Source organism: Harpia harpyja, chromosome 11 (assembly GCF_026419915.1).
Source record: "Harpia harpyja isolate bHarHar1 chromosome 11, bHarHar1 primary haplotype, whole genome shotgun sequence".
NCBI classification, from domain to species: Eukaryota; Metazoa; Chordata; class Aves; order Accipitriformes; family Accipitridae; genus Harpia; species Harpia harpyja.
Window position 1 is genome coordinate 955537 of NC_068950.1, and position 24243 is coordinate 979779.

General features: G+C 71.4%; 1 protein-coding gene across 1 annotated transcript; it reads left to right on the forward strand.

The window, feature by feature from the left end:
* Nucleotides 1-721: 721 nt before the first annotated feature.
* MIDN (midnolin) lies at nt 722-15459 on the forward strand. Its single transcript, XM_052801971.1, is given in 10 exon segments — nt 722-977; nt 3157-3382; nt 4520-4607; nt 4921-4983; nt 10888-10914; nt 10916-11134; nt 11136-11276; nt 11841-11973; nt 12102-12398; nt 14983-15459. Coding segments are annotated over 9 exon segments (1449 nt in total). The 5' UTR covers nt 722-977; nt 3157-3164; the 3' UTR covers nt 15246-15459.
* Nucleotides 15460-24243: the final 8784 nt, after the last annotated feature.

Here is a 24243-nt window from a genome sequence, read left to right on the forward strand (position 1 = left end):
GGTGGAAACTGGCCTGTGGCTTCCGCTCCAGGGCACCGGGGCATCACCCCCCAGCACCAGTGATACAACAGCCCGCTTCTCCTCTGCTCCAAAAAATTCTGTGGGGTTGAATCCTCATCCTGGCTGTGAAGTAGGCGGTTGGGCAGAGGGAATCCCTGGGGGAGGGATGGCCCAACCTCACTATTAGACATCAGAGAGTCTCCACCAGGAGCTGCTTTGAAGCTCGGCTTCCCAGGAGAGCTCAGCCCATCGGTTCCCTGCGCACGGGCTGACTTTGACCCCGGTGACGGGGCACCGGGACGGGGAGAAGTGTCCGGATTGTCCCCTCCCCACCGCCCGCGGGGGGCGGGTCCCCCCTGCCCTGCCTGCCCTGCCTGCCCTGCCCGCCCGCGGGATGCAGCGGCCCCGTGTGCAGCGCCGAGCGCTTCTGAGCAGCGGGGACAGAGCCGAGACCGGGACCCCCGGAGGGGGCAGAGCCGGGATACCGGGAGTGGCCCGAGACCCCCCAGGAGGGGCCGAGACCGGGAGCAGGGGGACTCCGAGCCGGGACCCCGGGAGGAGGACCCGGGGCGGGGGTGGGGGGGGCAGGGGCCGGGACCCCCCGGGGCAGAGACCGGGACCGGGGGGCGCAAGGGCCGGGACACCCCCCCAGGAGCAGGTGCGGCCGCGTCACCTGCGGGCCCCGCTGAGGCCGAGGCCGGGGCCGGGGCCAGGCCGGTCCCTGCCCCCGCCAGGCTCCACCCCGGGCGGTGCGGGATAAAACTTGGGGCACCTCCCCGGCAGCTCCGCGTCAGGGCTGCGCTCGGACCGGCTCCAGCGCTCGGGAGGGGGCACGGCACCGCACAGCACCGCGACTCCCCCCCCTCCCCAACCCCCCGCCGGGGAAGTTTCTGGGGGTCTCTTTCTCCCTTCCTGCCGCCGGAGGCAGCGGAGCTCCAGCCGCGCCGGGGAACCGCGGGGGCAGCGCTCCGGGCTCGGTGAGTGGGGCCGGGGCTGGCGGCGGGGGGTTCGGGCCGGCGGGGGGCCCCGGGCCGGGCTGGGACGGGGCGGGGGGGTGGGACACGCGGGCCGGGACTGCGCTCGCTCGCTGTTCCCGGAGCGGCTCCGGAACGGGCGGGGTGGTCCCGCTTCCCCGGGCCCGGCGGTTTCCCGAGGGGGACACAAGGCAGAGCCCACCCAGTCGCGGGGTCCGGGAGCGCTTCCCACCCGTCAGGACCCTCCGTGTCCCCGGACACTCGGGGCTTTCCCAGCCTTCAGGGCACGGACTCCCCTCGCTCCAGCTGCCGGGGACCCCGAGCGCGGCCTCCGGGCGGGGGGGGCACCCCGCTCAGCTCCCACCGCGTCCCGAAGAGCGGCCCCTCGCCCCCAGCCCCGGCGTCCCGGGGTGGGGTGGGGGCCTGCCCGGCCGGTTCGATTCGTACCGGCGGCGGTCCCGGGGCGCACCGCGGCCGGGCTCCCCGGTGTCTCGGTGAGGGCTCCCCGACCCCCCCCCCCCCCCCCCCCCCGCGGCTCCCCCCGGGCGCAGGAGGCGCGGCGGGACCGGCAGAGGGCGCCCGCGCTTTGCTGACTCATAGCCCCCCCCCCCCCGGGCCCCCCTGGCGAGGGTGCCGGGCCGCGGCCCCGGGGCTGCCGGGTGTCCGTTCCATTGCCCCCCCGGGCCGGGGCCGCTGGGTCGGGGGTCCCCGCTGGGGAATTTTGCGGGCGAGGCGGGCGGCAGGAGCAGGAGCGTGCTGGGAGGGGGCGCGGGGGGGGGGGTCTCAACCCCGCGTCCGGGCAGTTCCCCGTAGCTGTAACGGCGTCACCGGGAGGGTCACCGGGCGGACGCGTGTGACCGGGCGGGTGTGACCGGGCGCGGGTGACTGTGCGTGTCCTCCACCCCCCCAACCACCCCCCCGCCCTTTCCGCCTCGGTGTCCCCGCGTCACTCGGCTCCAGGAGCTCCGGCTCCCGCCCGGCCCCGCGGGCAGTCCCCTCCCGCCGCGGCCTCCTCCGGTGCGGGGGCCGCTCACCGCCCCCGCCGCAGCGCTCCGGGCCGCCGCGTCCCGCGTTCACCCCTCCGCGGCACCCGACCCTCCTCCCCCGGGCCTTACACCCCAACCCCGGCCCCGGCGGCTCCCCGGACAGGAGCGGCCCCGCGCCCCGCCGGGTGCTCGGCGCTGCCGGCCGGGCCCGGGCCCGGAGCCCCCCGCCGCTGCCCCGGGGCCCCTTTGTTGTGCGGCCCGGGATTATGAATGGCTCCCAGGCGCGGCGCGAGGGCGCGCGGGGGGCGGTGGAGGGGGCGGGGCCGCGCGGGCCGCGTGGGCGGGAGGAATCCGGCCGGGCCGCCCTCCCACCGGGCCACGTGGGGACCCTGCGCCCGGTTCCTATTGGCTACCGCCGCGGATGTCTGGGCGCTCGGCGCGCTTCCATTGGCTACGACCGCCGGAGGAGCCGGAGTGAATGAGGGCGAGGCCCCGCCCGCGGGACGTTGCTACATTGTAACTCCCCCTCCCCTCCGCCTCTCCCCCCCCTTGCCCCCCCCGGTCGGCGCTTCCACGGCAGAGCGCGGCGGCGGCTGCCGGTTCGGCGGGTCCGGCCCCAAAGAAAGGGGGGAGCGAAGCGTCCTCCGCGCCTCCCCGCCCCTCGCCGTGGCCTCCGGGCCCGCACCCCGCCCCCAGAAACCCCGCACAGAAAGAGAGAGCGGCGGAGAGGAGAAAGAAAGGAGGCGGCAGGCAGCAGGCAGGCAGCAGGCAGGGCAGGCAGGCAGCGCCGCTTCCACCGCCCCCCCCCCCCCCTCCCGCAGGCAGCCAGCGCCGCCTCCCCTCGCCCCGCGGTCCCGCCAGCAGCCGGCGGAGCGGGAGGAGAACGGGAGATTTTTTTTTTAAATTTTTTTTTTAAATATTTTATTTATTTTGCCTGGGCCGCGGAGGGCCCGGCCGGTGCCAGCCCGGCCCGGGGAATCGCCGCCCCGGTCGGTGTCTCCCCCCACCCGCCTCCCTCGCCCCGGGCTCCTCCCGGACCCCGCGCGGAGGACTCGAAGCGGAGCCGGAGTTCCCGTGGGTACCGCCGGGGCGTGCGGCGGAGCGGGCCCCGCTCCCTCCTTTGTCCGCTCCCCGCCCCCCCCCTTCCGCGTTCCTGCGTCGCCCCCCGGCACCGACCGCCGCTCCCCCCCCAGCAGGTCGGCGGATGGACCCGCAGCCCGGCGCCAGGAGCTGCAGCCGCGGGGCTCCCGCCTGCGAGGTGGTCCCGAACGAGCCCCCCATGAACCTCTACATCAACACCACCACCGGGACCCGCTATGAGCTCTCCGTGCCCGCCGAGGAGACGGTGGAGGGGCTGAAGCGGCGGCTGTCCCAGCGGCTCAAGGTGCCCAAGGAGCGGCTGGCTCTGCTGCACAAAGAGAGGTAGGGCTCGGGGAGGGGGGGTCCGCCGGAGTCCCCATCCCCCCCCCCCCCCGCCCCGGCAGCGGGGCTGGGCGCGGGGGCGGCCCCCTCGCACCGGGCTCGGCACCGCACAAAGGCTCCCGCCCCCCTTCCCCCTGCCTGGCCCCATTCCTCCGCGGGTCGGGGCGGGCAGAGCCGGGGGGGGAGCAGCCCGGGGGGCCGCGGGCGGGGGCGAGCCGGGGCGGAGGGAGGAGGGGGGGGGGGCTCCGGGCCGTGCCGGGGACCGGAGCGCGGCCGCCGCCCCCTCGCTCGGCCCTTGCCGGGGCTCCTTTGTGGGCGGCGGGTCCCGGCCGTGCCCCGCGGGGGCCCTGCCCTTTGTTCTGGGCTCAACTTCGGCGGCGGCGCGGCCCGGCCCCCCCCCCCCCCCGAGCCCCCAGCGCTGGGAGGGCTGGGGGCGGCTGAGGGGGGTGGGGGGGTGGTCCTTTGTCTGCCAAAGGCCCGGCCCGGGGGGGGGCTGCGCACCCACCACCACCCCCCCCCGAGCGGGGCCGGGCTGCCCCGTGCTGTGCTCGGCCCCGGCCTGCAGGAACTTGGAGAGTCTCGCCCGTGGTGGGGGCAATGGGACACCGTGTATGTCTGCCGGCAGCTATGGGTCCGGGGGGGGGGACACGTCCCCCCGTGGCGCCTTCCCTGCCCCACGCTGGTCCCAGCTTCTCTCCCACACACCCTCCCCGTGGGCAGGTTTCCTGTGCCACGAAGCCCCACGACCCCCCCCCAGCCCCTGACCGGCTCCTCGCTGGCTCCCTCACCCTGGCAGCGCTGGCGTGACCGATGGCTGCAGCACCCCATGGCCCCGTTTGCACCGTGCACAGAGCGGGGGTACCCTGCCACCCTTTGCGGCCCCCCCCCCCGGGGCACAGGGGGCAGATGGGGAAGAGGCAACTGAGCAGCAGGATGGTGGGTCCCCCTCCTGCCTGTCAGGTGTTGGAAACACTTGGGCTGGGGGTGCTTGAGGGGGCTCGGGCCCCTGGGAGCAGCCAGACTTGCAGCTGGTATCCCCCCCCTCATGTGTCCCCCCCGTCCGTCGGTGCGTGTGGCCGGGGCCTGCCGAGGCTGTGCTGACCTCGCTTTTGGCATCTGTCTCCTCTCCCCCCACAGCCGACTCAGTTCTGGAAAACTGCAGGACCTGGGGGTCGTGGAAGGAAGCAAGCTGACGCTGGTGCCCACCGTGGAGGCCGGCTTGATGGTAAGCGGCCTTTTTCTGCTGCTCCCTCCCTCCCACTCGTCCCCATCTATTATTAAAGCCCCGGGCGAGGATGTGCTGGCAGCCCTGCGGCTCCGCTGCCCCAGCCCTCACTGAGGAGGCAGCGCTGGGCTGGGCACGGCAGCAGGTTTAATATTTCACTGCTTTCTCAGGGCTTGTGTAGAAATAGTGGAAGTGACATGTCATCCCTCCCCTCCTGCCGCACAGACGCCCCCTCCTTCTCTGCATTTGTAATGTTAATCCCCCCCCTCCTCCTTTTTTTCTTTTTCTTTTTTTTTTTTTTTTTTTTCCCCAGTCCCAGGCATCCAGGCCAGAACAGTCGGTGATGCAAGCTCTGGAAAGCTTAACTGAAACTCAGGTGAGAGGCTTGTTGCCGGGGCACCGATAGAGACAAAGGAGACTCTGTGGGGTGGTGGGGGGGGGGGGAAGGGACTGCTGCGACCCGACTCCTCTTCCCCTCCCAAAAGACTTTGGTGTTTAGTGCCTCGTTGAGGTTTCACCTTCAGAAGGGGTTGGGAGCGCTGAGGGTGGTGCCCGGGGCGGGCACCGTCATCCTGTGCAGCACCGAGCGCAGGGAGGTCCCACGCTGCAGCGCTCGCAGCCCAAACAAGCCGGGAGCTGGGGAGGGCAGAGGCGCTGGGAGGTGAAGTGACTCACTCAAGGTCACGCAGCAGGTCGGCGGCGGAGCCGGGCGGCCCAGGGCCCTGCCCGGGGGGTGCAGGGCTGCAGCCCCCCCCCCACCGCAGCCGCCCACCCCGTGGTATGGAGGCAGGGCTGCCTGCCTCCCCTGCGGCCGGTGGCGGGCGTCGAGGGGGGCCGGGGGGCCACTGGGCCACGCTGGGGGCTTGTGGGGCTGCAGGGCCCGGCTTCTCCTCCCAGTTGCCCAGAGGACTCTTCCCCCTTTCCTTGGAGCCGTCCTTGGGGGGGGCTAGGGGGGGAATTGGCCATGCCTGGGTGTTCTGGCGCTCTCCGTGTGCCTGCTTGGTGGCCTTGGGCTGGGGCGCCGGGTGCCGAGGAGGGGGCGTGGGGGGTGGCGCTGGTGGGGGCCGTGTTTAGAATAACTGTGAAGTTTCTTGGTGGCTGGCTGGGCGGCCTCCAGCGCGGGAGGTGTCATGGGCGGGGGGGTCCTCCGCCTGCGGCGCGCTGGGAGGAAGCGTTCCCAGGGCTGGGTGAGCCGCCGCGGTGCGCGCGCAGCCGCCGGCTGCCTGCCGCGAAGGTGGAATTTACCCCCAGCCGCGCAGGCCCTGGCTTCTTTGTTTTCAGTCTCTTTATTATTGCTGTTAAACTCTTTCCTTCCTTTCTGGCCAATGCTGCAGCTTATTTTTTTTAAAGGGTGGGGTTTTTTTCTTTTTTTTCTCTTTTTTTTTTTTTTTTTTTTTAACCTGCCTCCCTGAATTTGGAGAAGGGGGCCGAGCCCTGTGCTGTTCTGCAGCTCGCCTGGGGCTGGCCAGGGGGGCTCAGCGGGGGCATGGCCGTGCCCCCCATGGGGATGTGGCAAGGGCCAGGGCTGCCCTGCGCGTGGGGACCTTTGGGGACCTTTGCTGACCCGCGGTGCCCTTGGCTGCCCGGGGTGACCTTGACTTTCAGCAGCTGGTTTAACCCTGTGTGGGCCAAGGGGGTGAGCTTGGAGCAGGAGTCCCGTGCCAGAGGCTGGCTCCTGCCGCTGCCTTCCCCTGCCAGGGTCCCTGTGGAGCCCGGTTTGCTCACAGGGTGCTGCCCATCCCAGCTGGGCTGCAGAGCTGTGGGAGGGGGCTGGTTCTGGCGGCCCAACCCGGGGGGTCCTGGTGCACATCCCGGCCTCAGGGCTGCAGCCCTTTCTGGTGGGGCTGTGCAGCTCCCCACCGGGGTGGGCGGCGAGGTGGGATGTACTGGGGAGCAGCAGGGCCAGGGAACCCACGGAGCTGCCCGGAGCAGGGGGGCTTGGGGTACCCCCTGCATCTGAGGGGGCCTGTAATGCCCAGCACGGCTCCCATCGGGCAGGCGGCCGCGATCCTTCCCGGCCAAGCACGGCAGAGGCGGAGGAGAGGCGTGTGGGCTACGGTCTGGTGGCCCACCGGGGCCGGCGGCTGCAACTGTGCCGCCCGGTTTTCCCCTCCAGGCTCTGCCAGGCGGGCTGGGGGCCCACAGCCCAGGCGTGCCGCGGCGGGCAGGCAACGCTGGCTGCGGGAAGCGGCTCCGTGCCTCCCTGCCCGCTGCAGGTTCCTCCCGGGTCGGTGATTCAGGAAGCCGGGGCTGTGCAGGAGGAACCGCCAGCACCTGGGGGGCGGAGGGGTGTGTGTGGGGGGGCAGGAAACCACTCCTCTCATTCATGCTTTGCTCGGCTCTGCCTGCGTCACGCATCCTCCGGCAGCGGCAGCGCAAGGGAGAGCTGCGCAGACTTCCTCTGGGGGCGGCGAGGGGGGGGGGCCGGGGTGCTGCCGCCCCCTCCCCGCCCAGGTGCCTTTGGGGAAGCGGCTGCCAGGCAGGAGGTGACGCTTTCGCCCCGGCCGAGCGGCACGGGGTCTTCCTGGAAGGGCTCGCTGCGCTTCCTTCCGCCGGGCGCCATCGGCGGCTGCCCCCGCTTTCCAGGGAGCCGTGCCCACGGCCCCGGCACGGCGGCACCCGAGCGGGCAGCTGGCATTCGATCCTGCAGCCTCTGCTCTTCCTTCCCCCCGGTTCCCTCTGCCTGATTGCAGAGCGCGGGGGGGGACGACGACGAAAGACGCGGGGACGGGGACGCGGTCTGCCCGGCCAGCCCTGGCTCTACCGGGGCCGCGGGGGCCGCGGCCGGAGGAATGTGGCCGAGGGGCTCTGGCCCTCTGCCCTCCTTGGCATGGAAAAACCCACGGGCAGCGGCGTGAGCGTCTGGGCGGTGGGACCCAGCTGTCGGCCGCAGCTGCGCCCGGCTGGAGAGCGTGTTGGGAGCCTGCAGGGTCTGGGGGGGCATTTCCTGCTTCCCCCCCTCCCTGTCCTCGGTCCAGGCTTGCCTTTCCCCTCCAGATCTGCCAGGAACCGAAGCAGGACAGTTTGCCTGCGTTTTTGTGGGGGTGCTTCCCGCCCCACTCGGGGCAGGGGCTGGCTGGGGGCAGCTCCCGCTCTCTGCCAGCCCGGGGGGGTGGGGGGGGGCCGGGGGTGTCTGGGGCTGGGGGCCGGGGTGACGCGGGGCCAGGCGTTGGAGCGAGGCGGGAATGCGGCGTTCTCTGAGTCATCGGCGTTTCTGAGAAGCAGCCGGGAGACACTTGCCCCATCCCTGCGGGCCCCGAGCCCGGCACGGTGCGGCCGGATCCCCTCCCGGGGCTTGGCAGGGTCCCGGGGGACCCATGGGCACGGGGGATTTGGGGGGGCCCGGTGGCCCCGGACCCCTCAGCGGGGCTGTCCCGGCCCCTGCGGCAGAGCTGGCTGGGAGGGATGGGGTCCTCCCCGGCCGGCCGTGGGCGGCCAAGCAGGCGGCTGGGTGGGACGTGTTTGCATTGGAGCGGCCTGGTTTCGCCGGGGGGGTTGGCAGCGGCGTGGGGGCGGGTGCTGGGAGCCCCGGAGCTGCGCTCCCGCCGGGCCGGCCGCCCTGCCTGGGGCACCGCAGGGACCGAGCCGGCTCAGCGCTGCGGCCGAGCCCCTGGCTGCCTGGGGGGGTGTGGGGTGTGTGCAGGGGACCGAGGCGTGGAGGCCGTGGGACCCCCACGCCTGGGGAGGAAGGAGTTATGTTTTTTTTTTTAGTGCTGCTGGGAAGCGCCCAGCAGCATGGGCTTGGCGTGGGTTTGGGGTGCTCTGGTTTCTCCCAACGCTGGCGAGGGGTCAGGCAGGACGCAGGCAGGTGTGAGTCAGATGGAGCGGGGAGGCGGTCTCGGGTGCCGGCTGACGTCAGGGGGCCCCGGGGAGGTGTGTGGGGCTCCCCCCGGCAGACCTGGATACAGAGCGAGGGCAGCCGGGATGCCAGCCTTGGTGGAGGACGGTGGCAGGGGCCGGTGTGGGTGCTCCTGCCCCGGCCGCTTCCCCCCCGCCATGTGGGATGGGGCCGGGAAGGCTGCGAAAAGACCCCGCTCCCCACTCAGGATCTCAGTGGGGGGAAGAATGGGAACTGCCCTGCCCACCCTGGGCATGGGGCTGGGCTCCGCTGGGCGACAGGAGCGGGCCGGTCCCCTTCCCCAAGCACGGTCTTTGCACCCCGACTGGGAGAGCGGCGTGCCGACCTGGTTTGAGGGGTCCGTGGGGTCCCTGTGTTTGCCCTGTGGGAAACGTCCCACCTACGCTGGCTCCGAGAGCAGCAGCGGGGCTGGGGTGGTCCAGCAGCCGTGCGGGGGCCGTGGGCAGCTGCTGCCTGCTGCTGCCTGCCCTGGCACTGCTGCCCGCGGCGGGGATCTGTGCAGGAGTCGTGACGGCTGCGCCGGTGATGCCGGAGAGGCTGTTGCGGCTGGAGCTGGGGTGGTTGTGACCGAGCGGTTGGGATGAGGTGCCGTGTTCGCGGGGGGGGACGGAGCTGCCGGCCGGGGACGTGTCCGTCCCCGGCTGCTGCGGGCAGGGGAACCGAGGCAGAGTCTGAGCCGTGGGGCAGGACGGGGGCTGGGGTGACGCTTTTCTGTGGCCAGGTGCTATGTGCATGCACACGCGTGTGCGCATACATGCCCGTGCGCACGCCCGCCGTCCTCTCCCGCCCCCTCGCCCCGTAACCTCCGTGTCCAGAGCTGCAGTGTCTCCTTCACGCCCACCTCTTCCTCTGCAGCCTCCGCCTGACATGCTCGGGGCTTTGCTGCTGGTATTTTTAAAGCTGCTTTTCCCACGGCTTCTCAGAACCGGCCTCCGCTGGAACGGGGCGCGGGGGAGCCGGGATGGGGCTGCGGGGGGGGGCCCGAGGGGGGGGGGGGGGCCGTGCTCTGCAGAGGTGCTGGCCCTTGGCTGGGAAGGGGGTGGGGGTGATGGGGGAACGCAGCTCTGCGGGTCCGCTCGGGACCCCTCGCCTCGTCCTGCCGCGGGCGACGGCTGCGCCCCGAAGGTGCCGGTGGGGGTGTGGGTGGGTGACGTCTGCCGGGAGCCGTGCACGGTGCTGCACGTGACGGGCTGGGAAAGCCAGTCCTTGCTGTGCCCTAGAATAGCTCGGCTGGGGGGGGGGCGGTGGTGGCGTCATCCCCATTAGCTGTGACCCGGTGTCCTGCCCACAGCCCTGCCTGTGCGTGAGCCCGCGCCCTTCAGCCGGCAGGGCTGGCGGGGGCGAGAGGCACAAACCCCCCCCCCACTCCCGGCACCACACGCAAAGGCATGGGGGGAGCATTATGGTGGGGGGGGCTCACGGCTGCCCCAGGCCCCCCCCCCCCAGGAACGTGGGGGGATGCTCGGTGGAGCTGGGGGGGGCTCCCCTGTTCCCTGGCACAGATGTCGAGTGATTTATGCATCCTGGGGGGGCTGAGTGGTGTGCTGGGGGGGGGGGGGGGGCAGCAGGTGTTGGTGAGTGGGGGGCCCCCCCCTCCCCTCCACAGCCCCAACCTGGGCAGGGTCAGGCCCCTGCTCTTGTCTCCGCACTGCAGCTGCTCCATCACCTGCCTGCGACGGAGGCCTCCGGGGTGGGCAGGGGCAAATCCTGCCCATGCAGCCGCTCCGCCGGGCCTGTCCCCCCCCTCCCAGGCTGTGTTTGGAGAGGGAAGGAGGGGGGAGGTGGGCTGCCCTTTCCTACCTGATGGCCCCAAGTCATGGCAGGGGGCATGGCAGGGACCCGGCATGTCCTCACGTGCCCCCTCCCCATCCTCCCGCCAAGGGAGTTTGCTCCCTGTGCTGGTGGAGGGGGGCAGCCCCCCCCGCACCCCCTCCGTGCTGGCACTGGGCTGGCCCCGGGGGTGGGTGTGCAGTTATACGGCAGCCCCGGCTGCGGCCCCTGCCTGTCCCTGCCCGCCGGGCGCTGGCGGGAGCACCCTGGCTGCGGCGGGTTCACCGCCGGGGAGGGAGGGCGGGCGGGCATGGCACGGCCGCTTCGTGCTGGGTGATAAAGGGCGGGAAGGGCAGGAGGGAGAAAAATAACCCCCCCCCGGCGCTGTCAGCTGATGGAGCTGGCACCGGGCTGGGGTCACGCGGGGACGATGGCCGGGCTTGCCTGCTGCCGGGCTGGCGCGGCCGAGGGCCTGGGGAAGGGCTGCGGGGACGGGGTCACCCCTTTGCTGCCCTAATGACCCATCCCGATGGCTGTCCGGCCCTGGTGAGACCTGCGGCGGCAACAGCTGTCCCCCTGTTTGGCATCGGGGGGACTCCACGCGGTGGGCTTGCTGCGTGCCGGGGCTGACCGGGGTCCTTCTCTCCCCAGGTCAACGACTTCTTGTCGGGACGGTCCCCCGCTGACCCTGGCCCTGCGCGTGGGCGACCATATGATGTTCGTGCAGCTCCAGCTGGCGGCTCAGCAGAGCAGCGGGCAGCTCCAGCACCGGCACGTCATCGCCAGCCGGGGCGAAGCTGGTGCCACCGCCAGCCCCCACTGCCGGACGCTGCATGGCAGCGCCGGCTCCGGCTTTGCCCGCATCCCTGTGGTGCCCGCGTGCCAGCAGAACCCGGCCCCCCAGCCCTGCGCCCTCCGCGCCGGCACCCCCCATGTACTGTAATGCCCCCCACCCCGCTCCCGTCACTGCTGGGATGTTCCGGTCGCACGGGGCCAGCACGCAGACGGTGAACAGCAGCGTGGTCTCCTCCTGCTCAGAGGTGAGTCGGGTCTGGGAGCGAGGGGAGTTAAAGCCGTGCGATTCCTAGCCCTGCTGCGGCGGTGCCCTTCCCTGCCTCAGTTTCCCCACGTGTGGAACAAGGGTGTTTCCTTGCCTGCTTTGCAAGTGCCCCCAGGTCCCGGGAGGGGCTCGGGGACAGGCTGTAATCCAGGCTCTTACTGTGCTCGTCTTCAGACCCTGCCTGTCTCCGCAGCTGGGCAGGAGCTGCCTGCCAGCCCTCTCTGCTGCCGCTTCCCTTTCTCCCTTGCGCAGTGCAGCTGGCTCGGGGTAGGGGGGAGTGACTGCCAGGACCCCCAGGGCCAGGGACACCAATGCACAGAGGGGTGGGACAGCCCTAGTCCCTTGTGTCCCAGTAAAACTGGGGCTGGTGGTGCCTGCTGGACCCTGCTCCCTGCCTGGGGCTGTCACGGGGGTCTCCTGGCCTGACCCAGCCATTTGTGGGGGGCAAAAGGGCTGGAGCAGGGCTGGGGGGGGGGGGGGGGTGCCCCATCACGCCTGGGTCCCCTGCCCAGAGGCTGATCCCGTCTCTCTCCCACCCACCCAGGTGGACTGCGGCACCCGCAGCAGCAGCTCCCCCGGCAGCAGTCCTGCCCCCACGGCCCGATCCCGCAAACCCGGTGCGGTCATCGAGAGCTTCGTCAACCACGCGCCTGGGGTCTTCTCAGGGACCTTCTCCGGTACGTGATGCTGAACCTCCCTGAGGGCTGCGGTGAAGGGGCTGGGGGGGGGGATGTGGGGTATGTGGGTCTGGGGGAGCTGCTATCTCACACTTGCCTCTCCCCCCCCCCCCCCCCCCCCCCCCCAGGCACTTTGCACCCCAACTGCCAGGACAGCAGCGGGCGGCCGCGGCGGGACATCGGCACCATCCTGCAGATCCTGAACGACCTCCTCAGCGCCACGCGACACTACCAGGGCATGCCCCAGTCCCTGACGCAGCTCCGCTGCCAGACGCAGTTCTCCTCCTCCTCCTCCTCCTCGCCCCCCGCCTCCCCGGACCTCGCCACCAAAACTACCTCAGAGCCACTGCCAGCGGCCACGGCCTCCCCCCCCCTGCACCCCGTCGTCCAGTGCCAAAGCCAGATCCGGATGTGCAAGCCCAGCGGTAAGCCCGGCTGCCTCTGCGTCTCGCGCGGGAGGGGGCCGCTGCCGGCACCTGGCATCTGCTGCGTGCCCGGGTTGCCTCGGCCAGCCGTGCCGCCCGAATGCTGTGGCGGTGCCCGGTGCTGGGGCTCTGTGGTGGGAGCTTGCCGGGGTTCGGGTTTGGCACCTCTGTTCGGCGTTCTTGGTCCGTCACTTCGCCCCTGGGTCTGTAGGTGTTCGTGGCCAGGATAGGCAGAGAGGGGCTGGGGAGCCCCGGCAGCCCCCCGAGCTAGAGCTGACCCCCCCTTTTGCACAGGATCGCTCCCCGCGATGGCTCCCGTGGAGCCCGATGCTGGAGTCACTTAAGCCTTTGGTTTTAATATAATTTTTTTCCCTGTAATGACCAGCCACTTGCTTCTCCTTGCACAGCTGAGCACGCTGGGGCAGGCACAGGCACCCCAGGGCTCTGCCCTGCTCCTGCCTGCAGCAGAGGGAGCAGGCAGGGGGCTGGCAGGCAGGATGGGGCTGGGGCCCATGGGAAGGGGCTGTGGCAGAGCCCCCGTCTTCCCCCTGGCTGGGAGTGGGCTGAATGATTGACAGCTGTCAGTCAGGGTGGTGGCCCTGCGGGTTTGCAGGGTCTCTGCAGTGGGGGAAAAGTTGGCTCCTGCCTGACCCTGCAGGGGTGGGTGACAGCCAGCACCCCGGGGACCTGGGGGAGGTCCCCCCCACCCCTGCCCTGCTCCGGTCAGCCGCAAAACCCTGCAGAGACAGAGGGGCCCGCTGAGGCTGGGGGGGTGCGGGGGGGTGCTGGCAGTGCATGGCCGGGGGCAGGCGGCTGCGGTGTGCCCAGCTCTGTCCCCGCTCCCCCGGGAGCTCTGGGCCTGTCCCTGCTGCGTGGGCAGAGGTTTGGGGGGGGGGGGACGACGGGACAGACACACACCAAGACTCTGGCTCCTCGCCCACCTCCCTGTTTGCAAACCCACTACCTTTGCTGGGGGCGAAGGTGGGTTTGGCGGGGGGGGGGGGGGCAGACCTGGCTCCCGCAGTCCCCCCAGGCGGTTGCGGGGTGCACACCTGCGTACCCCGAGGCCAGAAGGCACCCAGAGGCACCTGCCCCAGCCCCCCCCCCCCCCCCCCTGCGATTTGCTTAGAGAAAAGAAGTGAAACTGCCAGTGCCAGCCAGGGTGGGGGGCTCGCCTTCCCCTCTGGGTTTTCTCTTCCTTCTCTCCCGGCCGAGGGGGGGGTCCGGGCCCCCGCCGGGGGTGGCTCCGTGCTGGCTCCCAGCCCTCGGTGACGTGGTTGGGGCCCCGGCACGCTGACGCGGCCGACCCTATCCCGGGGCTTCCCGGGGCCACCTGCGCCTCTCGGCCGGGTGCGTTGGTGGGGGAAACCTGCCCCCCCCCCCCCACAGTGCAACAAGTCCTTCCAGGCACTGGCTGGGCTCACCCCGCTTGGCCTGAGCCCCCCCGGGTCCCCTTGGGCCCTTTGCTCACTTTTGTACCGGTGTGAAATTCCCAGCGAGGGGGAGAGACACCCCCGAACCTCCCACCAGCCCCGCACCGGTGTCCAACCCCGGTGGCACTTGTGCCAGGGCCACCTGTGTGGCTCTGCTCTGTGCCAGGACCCCTTCTCCCCCGTTCGCTCTGGGGGGGGGCCTTGTTTGGGTTTACAGGGGGGTTGTCCCCCTGTGCTCTGCTCCGTCCCCCCCATTTCTGGCGTGCATTCCCAGTCACGGTCCAAAGGGTGATGCTGGAGCATCCACAGCGTTTGGGGGGGGTCCCGGTGAGGCTGTGCCAGGGGCTGCAGCTGAGCAGGGCTGCCCCGCTGCATTTGGGGTGGCCATGGGGGGGTTCTGTCCCCGTCCCTCAGGACCAGCTCAGGGGAGCAGCGGGGACCGGTGGGGCACACCGTGCCCTCAGGTCCGAGACGCATTTCTGACTCGGGGCCAGACCGGGGCTTTACCCGCTGGGTTCACCTGGGGCTGTTGGAGCAGCGGTGCTCGGCGCTGGTGCTGCAGCCACGTCCCTGTCCTGGGGTGGCTGCGTGGGGGGAAGCAGAGCTGCTCCGTCCCCTTTGCGTGGCTTTGCTGTGTCCCTGCGTGTCCCGAGACCCACCCCCCTCCCGGCCGCTGCGGATGGGGGTTCGGTGCTGCCAGCCCCCCCGCCCTCTCCCACCGCAGCCGCTCTCCCGGCCAAGTTTGTTCTGGAGCGGGATCCCTTTTTTCCTCTTTCCCCAGCGCTGGAGCCCACGTCTGGAGCTTCAATTGTTCGTCCTCCCACGCGCCGCAGCAGGGCCAGGCCCGCACCGGCTGCTGTGCCGCGGCGGAGGGGGCGACCGGGCTGGCGCCGCTCCTCCCTTGCCGGGGAAATGCCCCCCCCTTTGGCCTAGCACCCCAGAAAGGGGCTTCTCCCCGGTGGGGACCAGCCCGGTGCCGGCTGTCCCGCGGGCTGGCGGGGACCCTGCTTTGGGGGTGTCTGTGCATCCATGCGCCGGTGCCTGTGCCGTGGGGTGCTGCTTGGGTTGGGGGGGGCTGCATCCCCCCTGCTGGGTGCAGGGAAGGGCAGCCCCCCGTGACCTCGCCCCCCCCCCCCCCTTTGCCGTTGCAGGGGACCGCTTGCGGCAGACGGAGAACCGGGCGACGCGCTGCAAGGTGGAGCGGCTGCAGCTGCTGATGCAGCAGAAGCGGCTGCGCCGGAAGGCTCGCCGGGACGCCCGTGCCCCCTACCACTGGCTGCCGAACCGCAAGTCCAGCCGGACCAACAGCAACAGCAGCGTCTCCAGCGAGGGCAGCCTGGACCTGGACTTCGAGGACTCGGTGTGGAAGCCGGAGGTCAAGGCGGACATGAAATCGGAGTTTGTCGTAGCATAGAGCCGTGCCTGGGGGGGGGCCCCCTGGGCCGCGGACTCTGCCGGGGTGGGGGGGGGGCCCTGCTCCCGCCGCCCCGGCTGGCGGTGGTGTCATTTCTGTTGTCATGGGCCAGATCTCCTCTAGATTTGCCATCTCCTGCGACCGGACGCCTCGGGGGCCGACCCTGCCCGCGCCAGGGGAAGCGTTTCACTGGGGGGGGGGGGGCGGCAGCGGGGGCGGCAGCGGGGGGAGGTGGCTGGGACGGCCTCACCCCCCCAACCCGGCTTGGCAGGGTTTGGGGAGATGGGGGGGAGCAGGCAGGAGCCACTGGCCCCCTCCCACATCCTCCCTGGCCGGGAGTGGGGGTCCTGGCACCTGGGGGGGCCCCTGGGGGCTATCGAAGCTGCTGCTTTGCTGTGAAGAGAGGGGTGCAGCAGGGTGGGCTCTGGGCCCCCCAGCATCCCTCCCCCCCCCGGTGCAGGCAGGAGGAGATGAAGTCTCTTTCGGAGGTGCTGGGGCCCCCCCGGGTTTGGGGGCCGTTCGTTTTCCTTCCCTTCTATATGTAGCATTGCTCGGCTGCGGGGCTGGGCCCCCCCCCGGGCGGCTGGGGGGGACACGCGTGTGCCTGGGTGCCGCCGGCCCCGCTGCCGCAGCCGGGGAGTGGGGGGGGCTTTGTTTTGGGGTGGGTTTTAATTTTGTTTTCGGAGGGAAAAGAAATGGCGCCTTCCCTCCATGGCTGAGACCAACTTCCGAGTCGCTGGACTCCTTCCCGCCCGCCTCTTGGTTGGTTGGATTTTTCTTTTTTAACTTAAAAAAGGAGAAGAGAAAAAAAAAAAAGATTAAAAAAATAATGAATAAACAAACCCAGTACTCGGTCATGGCTGTCCGCAAGCCGTGGGGCTAATATTTATAGACATTAATTACCCGACTGAGCCAATACTGACATAGTCTTGCATAGGCCGTAGAAATCCTTTTTCTTGTCCGACTTTGATTTTTTCGTCAGGAGATCTGTGCAAATAGAGAACCCATGTGATGTGTTTTTTGTCTGTAAAAGTCTTTTTTGTGTGTTTCGGGGAGGGGGGGCGGGGGGGGAGAGCGAGGCTTTCGGTCTTTAATATTTTATTTTTTATTTTTGAAATAAATTTGGGCAGTCTGGATGCAACCGTGCCTGCCGTTGCTGTCAGTGTTGGGGTGGGGGACAGCTGGGCACCCCATCCTCCCGGGTGCAGCACCTTAAAGTCATTAACCTCCGTGCACGTGCATGGTGCTGCGTGTGTTCGGCACTACACCCGTGTGTGCACACCCCCACGCACACGCGTGGCCACGCGTGTACCCCCTGTACCTGTGCAAACGCCTGGCCACACACATACACAGCTCCGCACATCCATGCGTGCACACCTGCAGCTGTGTACATCCATGCACACGCAGCCATGCGGACGTGCTCGCAGCCATGCGGAGGTGCACGCGCGTGTGCCCAGCTGTGCACGCGTGCTCATGTGCCAGTGTGCACGCACCTGGCCTTGCAGGAGGGAGGAAAACCCAAAAGCGCAGCGGAGAGGTGATGGAGTTGCCCCGTCCTCCCGCGAAGGGGGAACAGGGCTGGGGGGCCCTTGGCACCCGGCTGCGGAGACGTGCCGGGACCGACGTTTCCAGCCCTTGCCGGCTGCCGGACCCCGACCCGCGGGGCTGCGTGGTGCTCACCCGACCGGGTGAACGCGGTCCCATCCCACCGGCCGCACCGACGTGCTCTGCCGCTGCCCTGAGGAGCCGGGCCGGTTCCACCAGCCGTGCCGGCACCCTCCCTTCCGCGCCAGCCTCACCAGCTCTCCTGCGTCACGGCGGGGCGGCCGCGGGCCGGGGCGGAGGAGTTGGCGGCCGCGAACCCGCTGCCGCCCCGACGCCCCGGTTCAGTTCCCGGGGCCCGGCACGGCCGTGCCTCAGTTTCCCCACCTGCAGCTGTAGGTTTGTTTTCCCTGTGGCTTTCCCCCGCCCCAAGGAAGGTGACGGGGTGGGGATGGCCCTGGGGACACACGTCACCATCCCACCCGCGGGGGCCCGCTTCCCTGGGCTCCTGAGGGGGGGAGGCCCCCGGGGTTCCAGGGAGGAAAGCTGTGGGGGCCAGCAGGGCTTGGGGTGTTGGTGGCCACGGCTGGGGGACGCCGTGGGCTGGAGCACCCCCTGCGCTGCGCTCCTGTGCCCGACGCGGGGACGCGGTAGCCACGGTGGGCACCGGCACCCCCAACTCCCTGGCACAGCCGGGGGGGGGCGGGTGAAGCCCGGCCCCAGGGGAACGGGGGCTGAGCTGTGGGGCTGTTACCTGGGGAGGGGGCAGGAGTGGCTGCCTGCGTCCCCTCTGCCGTGACCCTGTCCAGCCCTGTCCCCGCACCCCAGGGACGTGCCAGGGAGGGGCGATGATCCAGAGCCCCCCGGGGGACCCAGCACCCCACGGACAGGACGGGATTACCCAGCTGGGGCCGGTGGCTCTTCCCATGGAGGAACACTCTGGGGGACCCAGCCATGGGGCTGGGGGGGCCTCGCTGGACCCCAAGCCCCCGGGGGCAGCTGAGTGCCGGAGGAAGCCGGGGCCGGGAGAGGAAGTGGCTCAGGTTCCTGCGGTGACATGTGCCGCACCGGGCGTCCCGCTGCCAGTGCCCTGCTTTGACGTCATTTCGGGTAGAGCGAGCCCCGGGCCGTCCCGTCCCCCCCCCGACACCCCCGGCCCGCACCGCTCGAGCCAAATTTGGCAACGGGAAGAGGAGCCGCTCACCGCGCCGGGAGCAAACGGCAGAGGCCTTTTAAGGCAATCGCTGCCTGGCCTGGCACGCGTGGGACACACACGCACACGTGTGCCCGCTCACACCCGCCTGTTTGCACGTGGGCACGCTCGTGCCCGGCTGCTCGCGTGCACACGCGTGTCTGCAGAGGGACGCATGCGGGTAGCTGTGCGTGGGGGGACACTCCCAAACAGCTATACTGCGGGAGGGTCCCGGGGGACCCTGACCCCCCCACCCCAGCCCAGCTTGGGAGTCCTGATGTCTGCTCCCATCCCGTGGCCTCAGCTCAGGGTTTGGGGGGCCCCAGGGAAACTGGGGGGGCAGTGGGGATGGTGGGTGCTGCAGGGTCGGTGGCCTGGGGTGCAAGCTGTGCATGGAACAGGCCTGGCCCCAAAGCGTGGCATGGCATTGCATGGCACAGCATGGCCTGGCATAGCCCGGCATTGCATGGCACAGCACAGCATGGCACGGCACAGCATGGCACAGCATTGGATGGGACAGTACAGCACGGCGTGGCATGGCACAGGCCGGCTCGGCACAGCGCACCGCGGCGCGGACACCCGCAGGAGGTGTCTGCAGCATGGCGGGAGGCAAGCTGGGACATGGGGTGCCGCACCGTGCCGCGCCACCAGGGTGACATCACCGCGCCCGGGGCCGGCAGATGCTGGTGATAAAGTGGGGGGGGTCGCCGGCGGCGGGGCGAGGCCGGGCAGAGCCGCACTCGCTGCCCAGCCCAGGCATCCGGGCGCTTCATCTGCACCCCGACCTGCCTCCTCCTCCTCCTCATTGCCCCCAGCCCGGCCAGCGCCCCGGCCCCCCGCCCTGCCCCGGTGCTGCTGCGGGCCCAGGCCCACGCCGGTGAGGCTGCGCTCATCCCAGTCCTCCCAGTATGGAGCAATCCACCAGCGCCGGCGTCGCGCCTTTGGTGTGGTGCCCGCTGGGGGGGGCAGCATGGGTGTCACCCTGCAGGCATGCATCCGTGCAGGCGGGTGTGCGCTTGTGCAGGGCGGGGGCTGCGCCCGGGCGGGCGTTTGTGGAGGGGTGCGCATGGGGCTGCGTGCACAGGGGGTCCTGGGGTTGGGGGGGGTGCACGGTGGGTTGTGGTCGTGCACGCAGAGATGTGCACGCATGTGAGCGAGCGCATGCTCCCAGCACCCCCCCGCCGTGTTTCAGCCCTGGGGGAGGTGACCGTGCCCCGGCCTCGGACGTGCATGGCTGCAGCTCCTGGCAGGGGACGGGTTCCCCCCCCAGTGCCCCGGGGTCGGCCCCAGGGTGCAGCCCATGGCACGGCAAGCACAGCAAACACCCAGCAAACACCCCGGCGGGGCCTCGGCCACGGGCCATCGGCAAATATTTGCCTTCAGCGGTGCAGACCTGCTGTGACGGGCTGACCTGAGCTGCGGTGGCTGTGGGTGCTGGCAGGATAGGGCTGGGGTCCCCTAGGGCCCCCCCCCCCATACATGGCCAGCGGGTGCGGGCGGGTTGGAGCGGGTGCCCTCCCCACCCCCCCAGCCCTCCAGCCCAGCCCCCGCAGCGGAGGGTGCGCCAGGAAACACCCACGGCGGGCGAGCGCCTGGCGGCTCCCACGGCCCTCCCGGCACACCCGTGAGCCCCGGCGCACACCCACAGCGCCGGCCACAGCCGCGGCCCTGGCGCTGCACGGGGCACACGCCCGGCCCAGGCACGCATAGGGGCTGCACATCAGCTCCTTGCACACCCACCCACCGCACCCCTGCAAGCGCAGCCTGGCCTCGCCGCAGCTCGTGCACGCATGCATGCAACCCCCTGCCTGCAAACACGCGCACGCTCCTGTGCACGCATGCACCCCACCGCCGAGTGTGGCAGCGTGTGCCCGGCTGCTCGGCGTGCCCAGCCCCGTGCCCCCACGCCACTGGGACCCCCCGCGGTCGCCTCCTGCTCGCCATGCTTCTTCCCCGCTGACGTGTGGGGTTGATCGCTGCTCGGGATGGAGCCCCAGCCCCGCAGAACCCCGGTGCCACCCGCCGCTCGCCGGGGCACCCGGCGGCTGCGCCCGACGGTGGCTGCTGGCGAGAGACGGTGCTGGCGCGGCTATGCCAGACGCCGGGTGGGCGATGAGCCGCCAGCGTGTCCCTGGCAGGAGTCGGGAACACGGCGTCTGCCGGCAGCGGGGGTCCCGTCGCGGGGGGTGAGCCCTGGCCCCTGCGCAGGGGCTGCAGACGGCCTCCCCGCCACCCGGCTTTGGGGGCATCCGCCAGGGCTGGGGCACCCATGGGTGCACCCTGGGCATCGCCGCAGGGTGCAGAGCCCCCCCCCCCAAGGGTTGAGCCCCCCCCGTGCCGGGCCTCGGTGCTGCCGTGGGGCTGGGCTGCAGGCAGGCGCGGAGGCAGCGAGGGGGGGGATGACCGGGGCGGGAGCTGCCGGCGCAGGGACGGATCCTGGAATTAAAAACATTCCAGGAACTGACTTTGAACCAGATAAAATAACAAGAGCCGCAAGGAATGTCTCACCCCACCCCCTGGCCGGCCGCGGCCTCAGCCCGTCCCGGCCCCACACCGCTCCCCTCCGGCCCCCACAGCGCTGCCCGAAGCCGCCCTCCGCCCCACGCGTGTCCTCGGGCCCTTGCACACGCGTGTGCACGCAGAGCCTGCAGCCAGTGCGCATGCGTGCAGTTGCAGCTTGGCTGCGGGCGGGCAGCCCCTGTGCCCCGGCATGCCCAGGCTGTGGTGCCGGCACGTGGCGGGGGCCGGGGGGGGGTCTCCCCGGGGCGCGGGCTGAGCACCCCGTCTGCAGCAGGGAGCTGCGGCACCCCTGGTCCGGGCTGTGAGGGTGCACACGTGCAGCCTGCATGCAAGCGGCGCATGTGCACGCGCGTGTGAACGCGGCCGTGCACGCGCGGGTGTTGCGCGTCGTGGGGTGTGCGCACACCAGCCCCCCCACCCCGCGTTCCCCATCTCTCTCCCAGCCCGGTCGGGGTGCAGAGGGTCCCCCCCGTGCGCTGCTTGGCCCCCACGGTCGCGGGGCCTCCCCGGCCCCCCCAGCCTGGCCCGCGGCCGCAGCCCGGCGTGCCTGGGCGGTGATATCACGGGGGCTGCGGAGCCAGGGGCACGCCGCCCAGCCTGCTCCCCGGGGACCCCCATGGGGCTGGGCTGGGGTCGGAGCGGGGACGGAGCAGCGGCAGGAGCCCGTCCCACCGCTGCCGTCCTCACGGCGCCGCACTGGGAACCGGCACTGGTCACACTGGGAGTCCCATTCTGGCTGCCTGCCCTTGCCAGCTGCCTTTGCCAGCAGCAAAGACCCTGAATCTCCCCTGCCACGGGCACGCCCCCCCCCAAAGCATCTCCCAGCTGGATGTGTTTTGGGAGGGGGCATGGGCTCAGCCCCCCCAGTAGGGTTCCACAGGGGACGGTGCTTAAATGCCCCCGGTGACACCAGCGTGGTTGAGGGATGTCTCCCTGCATCACCCCGACCCTGCAGCCTGCGCTGTGGGGTCCCGGCTGGGCACCGGGCAGGGGGTGGTGGGCTGCGGGGCCGGCACACCATGGCCCCGGGCAGCATGGCAGGGACACGGGGGCCGGAGGGCAGCACCGGTGCGTCACTGTGTTTACGAGGACCTCGAGGAGCCCTCGTGACGTCCGTGCTGGCCCTGCCAGCCGGGGCCCTGCCAGGTGGCACGGTGCCACCACCGCCGCACTCCCTCCGGCCACCGCTGAGATTTTCGGGGCTGGCGTGGGGCCACCTGGCCCCTGGGCGCCGGTGGCGCGGGGGGCACGGAGCCGGGTGTTCCCCCCCCTCCCGCCGCCGCGCTGAGCGAGCAGATGGGGCGTGCGCGGGGCTATATATAGCGGCAGGACCCACAGGTAGCGATGCGTCAGCGCGCGGGTGACGCAGCCCCGGCGAGCAAGCGACGCTTGGCCGCACGCCCCCGCAGCCGGCTCCCCGGGGACCGCGGTGGCCCCCCCCCAACCCCCTGTCGTCCAGAAGCACCCGGGAGCTGGGGACACACAGCCTGCTCGGGGTCCCTACCGTGTGGGCTGGTCACGGCTGGAGGATGCTCAGCCCTTGGCTGTGCTGCACGATAGCATTTGCTGGGTGGCATGTGCCTGCACCCCCCCCATGTGCATGTATGTGCGTGTGTGCATGTATGTGTGTGTGTGCATGCCTGTGTGCACATGGTCCCTGCATGGTCAGGGCTGCATGTGTCCCTGCATGTGCCCACACACGTGTCCACATGTGCACGGCTGTGCTGTGTCTCGGCATGTGCGCTGCTGCATGCGAGTGTCCCCACATACGTGGCCACAGCCGTGCTCTGTGTGTGTCTGTGAGTCCCTGCGTGCGTCGCTGTGCGTGTTCCCGTGTGCAGGGCTGTGGCCGTGCTGCATGGATCTGCACACGCATGTCGCTGCATGTGCACGTACCCACACGTGTGGCCACGTTGCGTGCGTCCCTGCGTGTTTCGCTGCTCTGCGTGTGTGCGTGGCCGCGGTGGCCGGGGGTGACTCAGCCCCCAGGCAGCCCAGGAATGCCCCCTCCCCGGCGCGGGAGCCAGCCCGCCTGTTGCAATGCGGTTTCCTCCACCGGCCTGTGCTGGGAACGGGCCGTTCTGGGGACGATGACAACCAGGGCTGACCCAGACCCTGCTGGGAAGATAAGGCGGTGCCACCCTGCCTCCATCCTGCCTTCTGGGAACCGCGTTACAGGGGCGGAGGTGGGGGGGGGGGGGGAGAACGAGGGGGGGTCTGGGCAGGGCTGGGCGCCTTGGCCCTGGGCCTGGCAGGGAGGGGGCCCCGCAGGGGCCAGGGCTCACCCGGGGAACCCCCCCCCCCGGCTCTGACCGGTGTACCCCACAGCCTGCCGTGCGGGAGGGCAGCCCGGGGATGGGGAGCCCCGGCAGCAGGCCCTACCCATGAAGAGGGTCAGCCCTGGGGGTGCCCAGGCCAGGGGTGCGTGAGGGGGGAGCTCCAGCTTTGGAGCCCCCCCCAGGCAGCCAGCACTGGGGCTGCTGCGCTGCAGGCAGGACAGGGTGGCTCTCAGGGCTGGGGGGCTCTGGCCCCTTTGTGTGTGCCCGGCTCGGGTGTAAAGGAGTTCCATGAGGCTGTCCAGGGGCGCCGAGGTCTGGGCATTGGGGTGCTCCCCGCCGGCCCGTGCCGGGGGGGGTCACAGGCCCCGACCAGTGCCCGGCCGGAGTGGTGTGACGGCCCCACACGGAGCACGGCCGGAGCAGGGCCCACACCGGGACGCTGCCGCGGGGCCGAGGCTGCCCCGGAGCTGGGGAGGGGGCCGCCGCGCAGCCGGGCCGGGCCGGAGGGCGCAGCTCGGCTCCTACCCCGACCTCGCACCGGCGATTCCCCTCCGCCCGCGGGATCCAGGCCGGGTCTTCCCCCCCGCCGGTGAGCCGGACCCCTGCCCCGCTCCGGCGGAAAAGCCCGGCCCGGATCCGCGGGCAGCGGCGGAGCGGGATGGCACCGGGCACCTACTGCTCTCCCCAGCTCCGGGTGCCCGATGCCGCTGCGGGCGGGGTGCAGCACGGGGGGCTGGGGGGGGCTCAGGGTGCGCAGGGGCACCGGGCCCGGCCGGGCGGTGCGTGGGACGCTCCGTGCGGCGTCGTGGCGGGGCTGGGCTGCAGATCCCGCTCCGGGCTCGGTTCCGCTCCGCGCTCAGTACTCCGTTCCGGGCTTTCCGCGCCGCCACGGCCCCGCTCGGCGCCGCGCTCTCATTCATTCATAGATCGCGCCGCGCGCTCCCGGCCCATTCATTCACTGCGGCGCGAGGGAGGCCCGTTACCGTGGCAACCGCCCCGGCTCCCGCGGCCCCGCCAGCGCGTCCCCCCCCCTTCGCCTCCGCACACACGGTGCTCCTGCAGCGCCGAGCACCGCGGGGCGGGGGGGGCGGGCCGGGGGGACCCCCCCGGTGCTGAGCGGCAGCCGGGGGGGGGGGAAGCCAGGGTGGGCTCCCAGTGCTCCCCCCCCCCCCGCCTTGCGCACAGCTGCGGGGGGGTGGGGACCACCCGGTGTGCCCGGCTGCAGGGCCCGGGGCGGGGGGAGCCCAGGTGCCTGCGGGGAGTGGCGGGGGGGGGGGCGTTTTCCTGGCGGCAGGGCCCCCCCCCGGGGGGGGGCGGCTGTGCCGTGCCGGGGGCTCCCCTGAGGCTCCTGCCGGTGCTGTGTCGTGTGTCCCCCCCCCCCCGATGCCCGGGCAGTTCGAGCTGTCCTGACCCCCACCCGGGGTGGCTGCCACGTCGGCGGGGGTGGCCCCCACCCAGGGCTGCG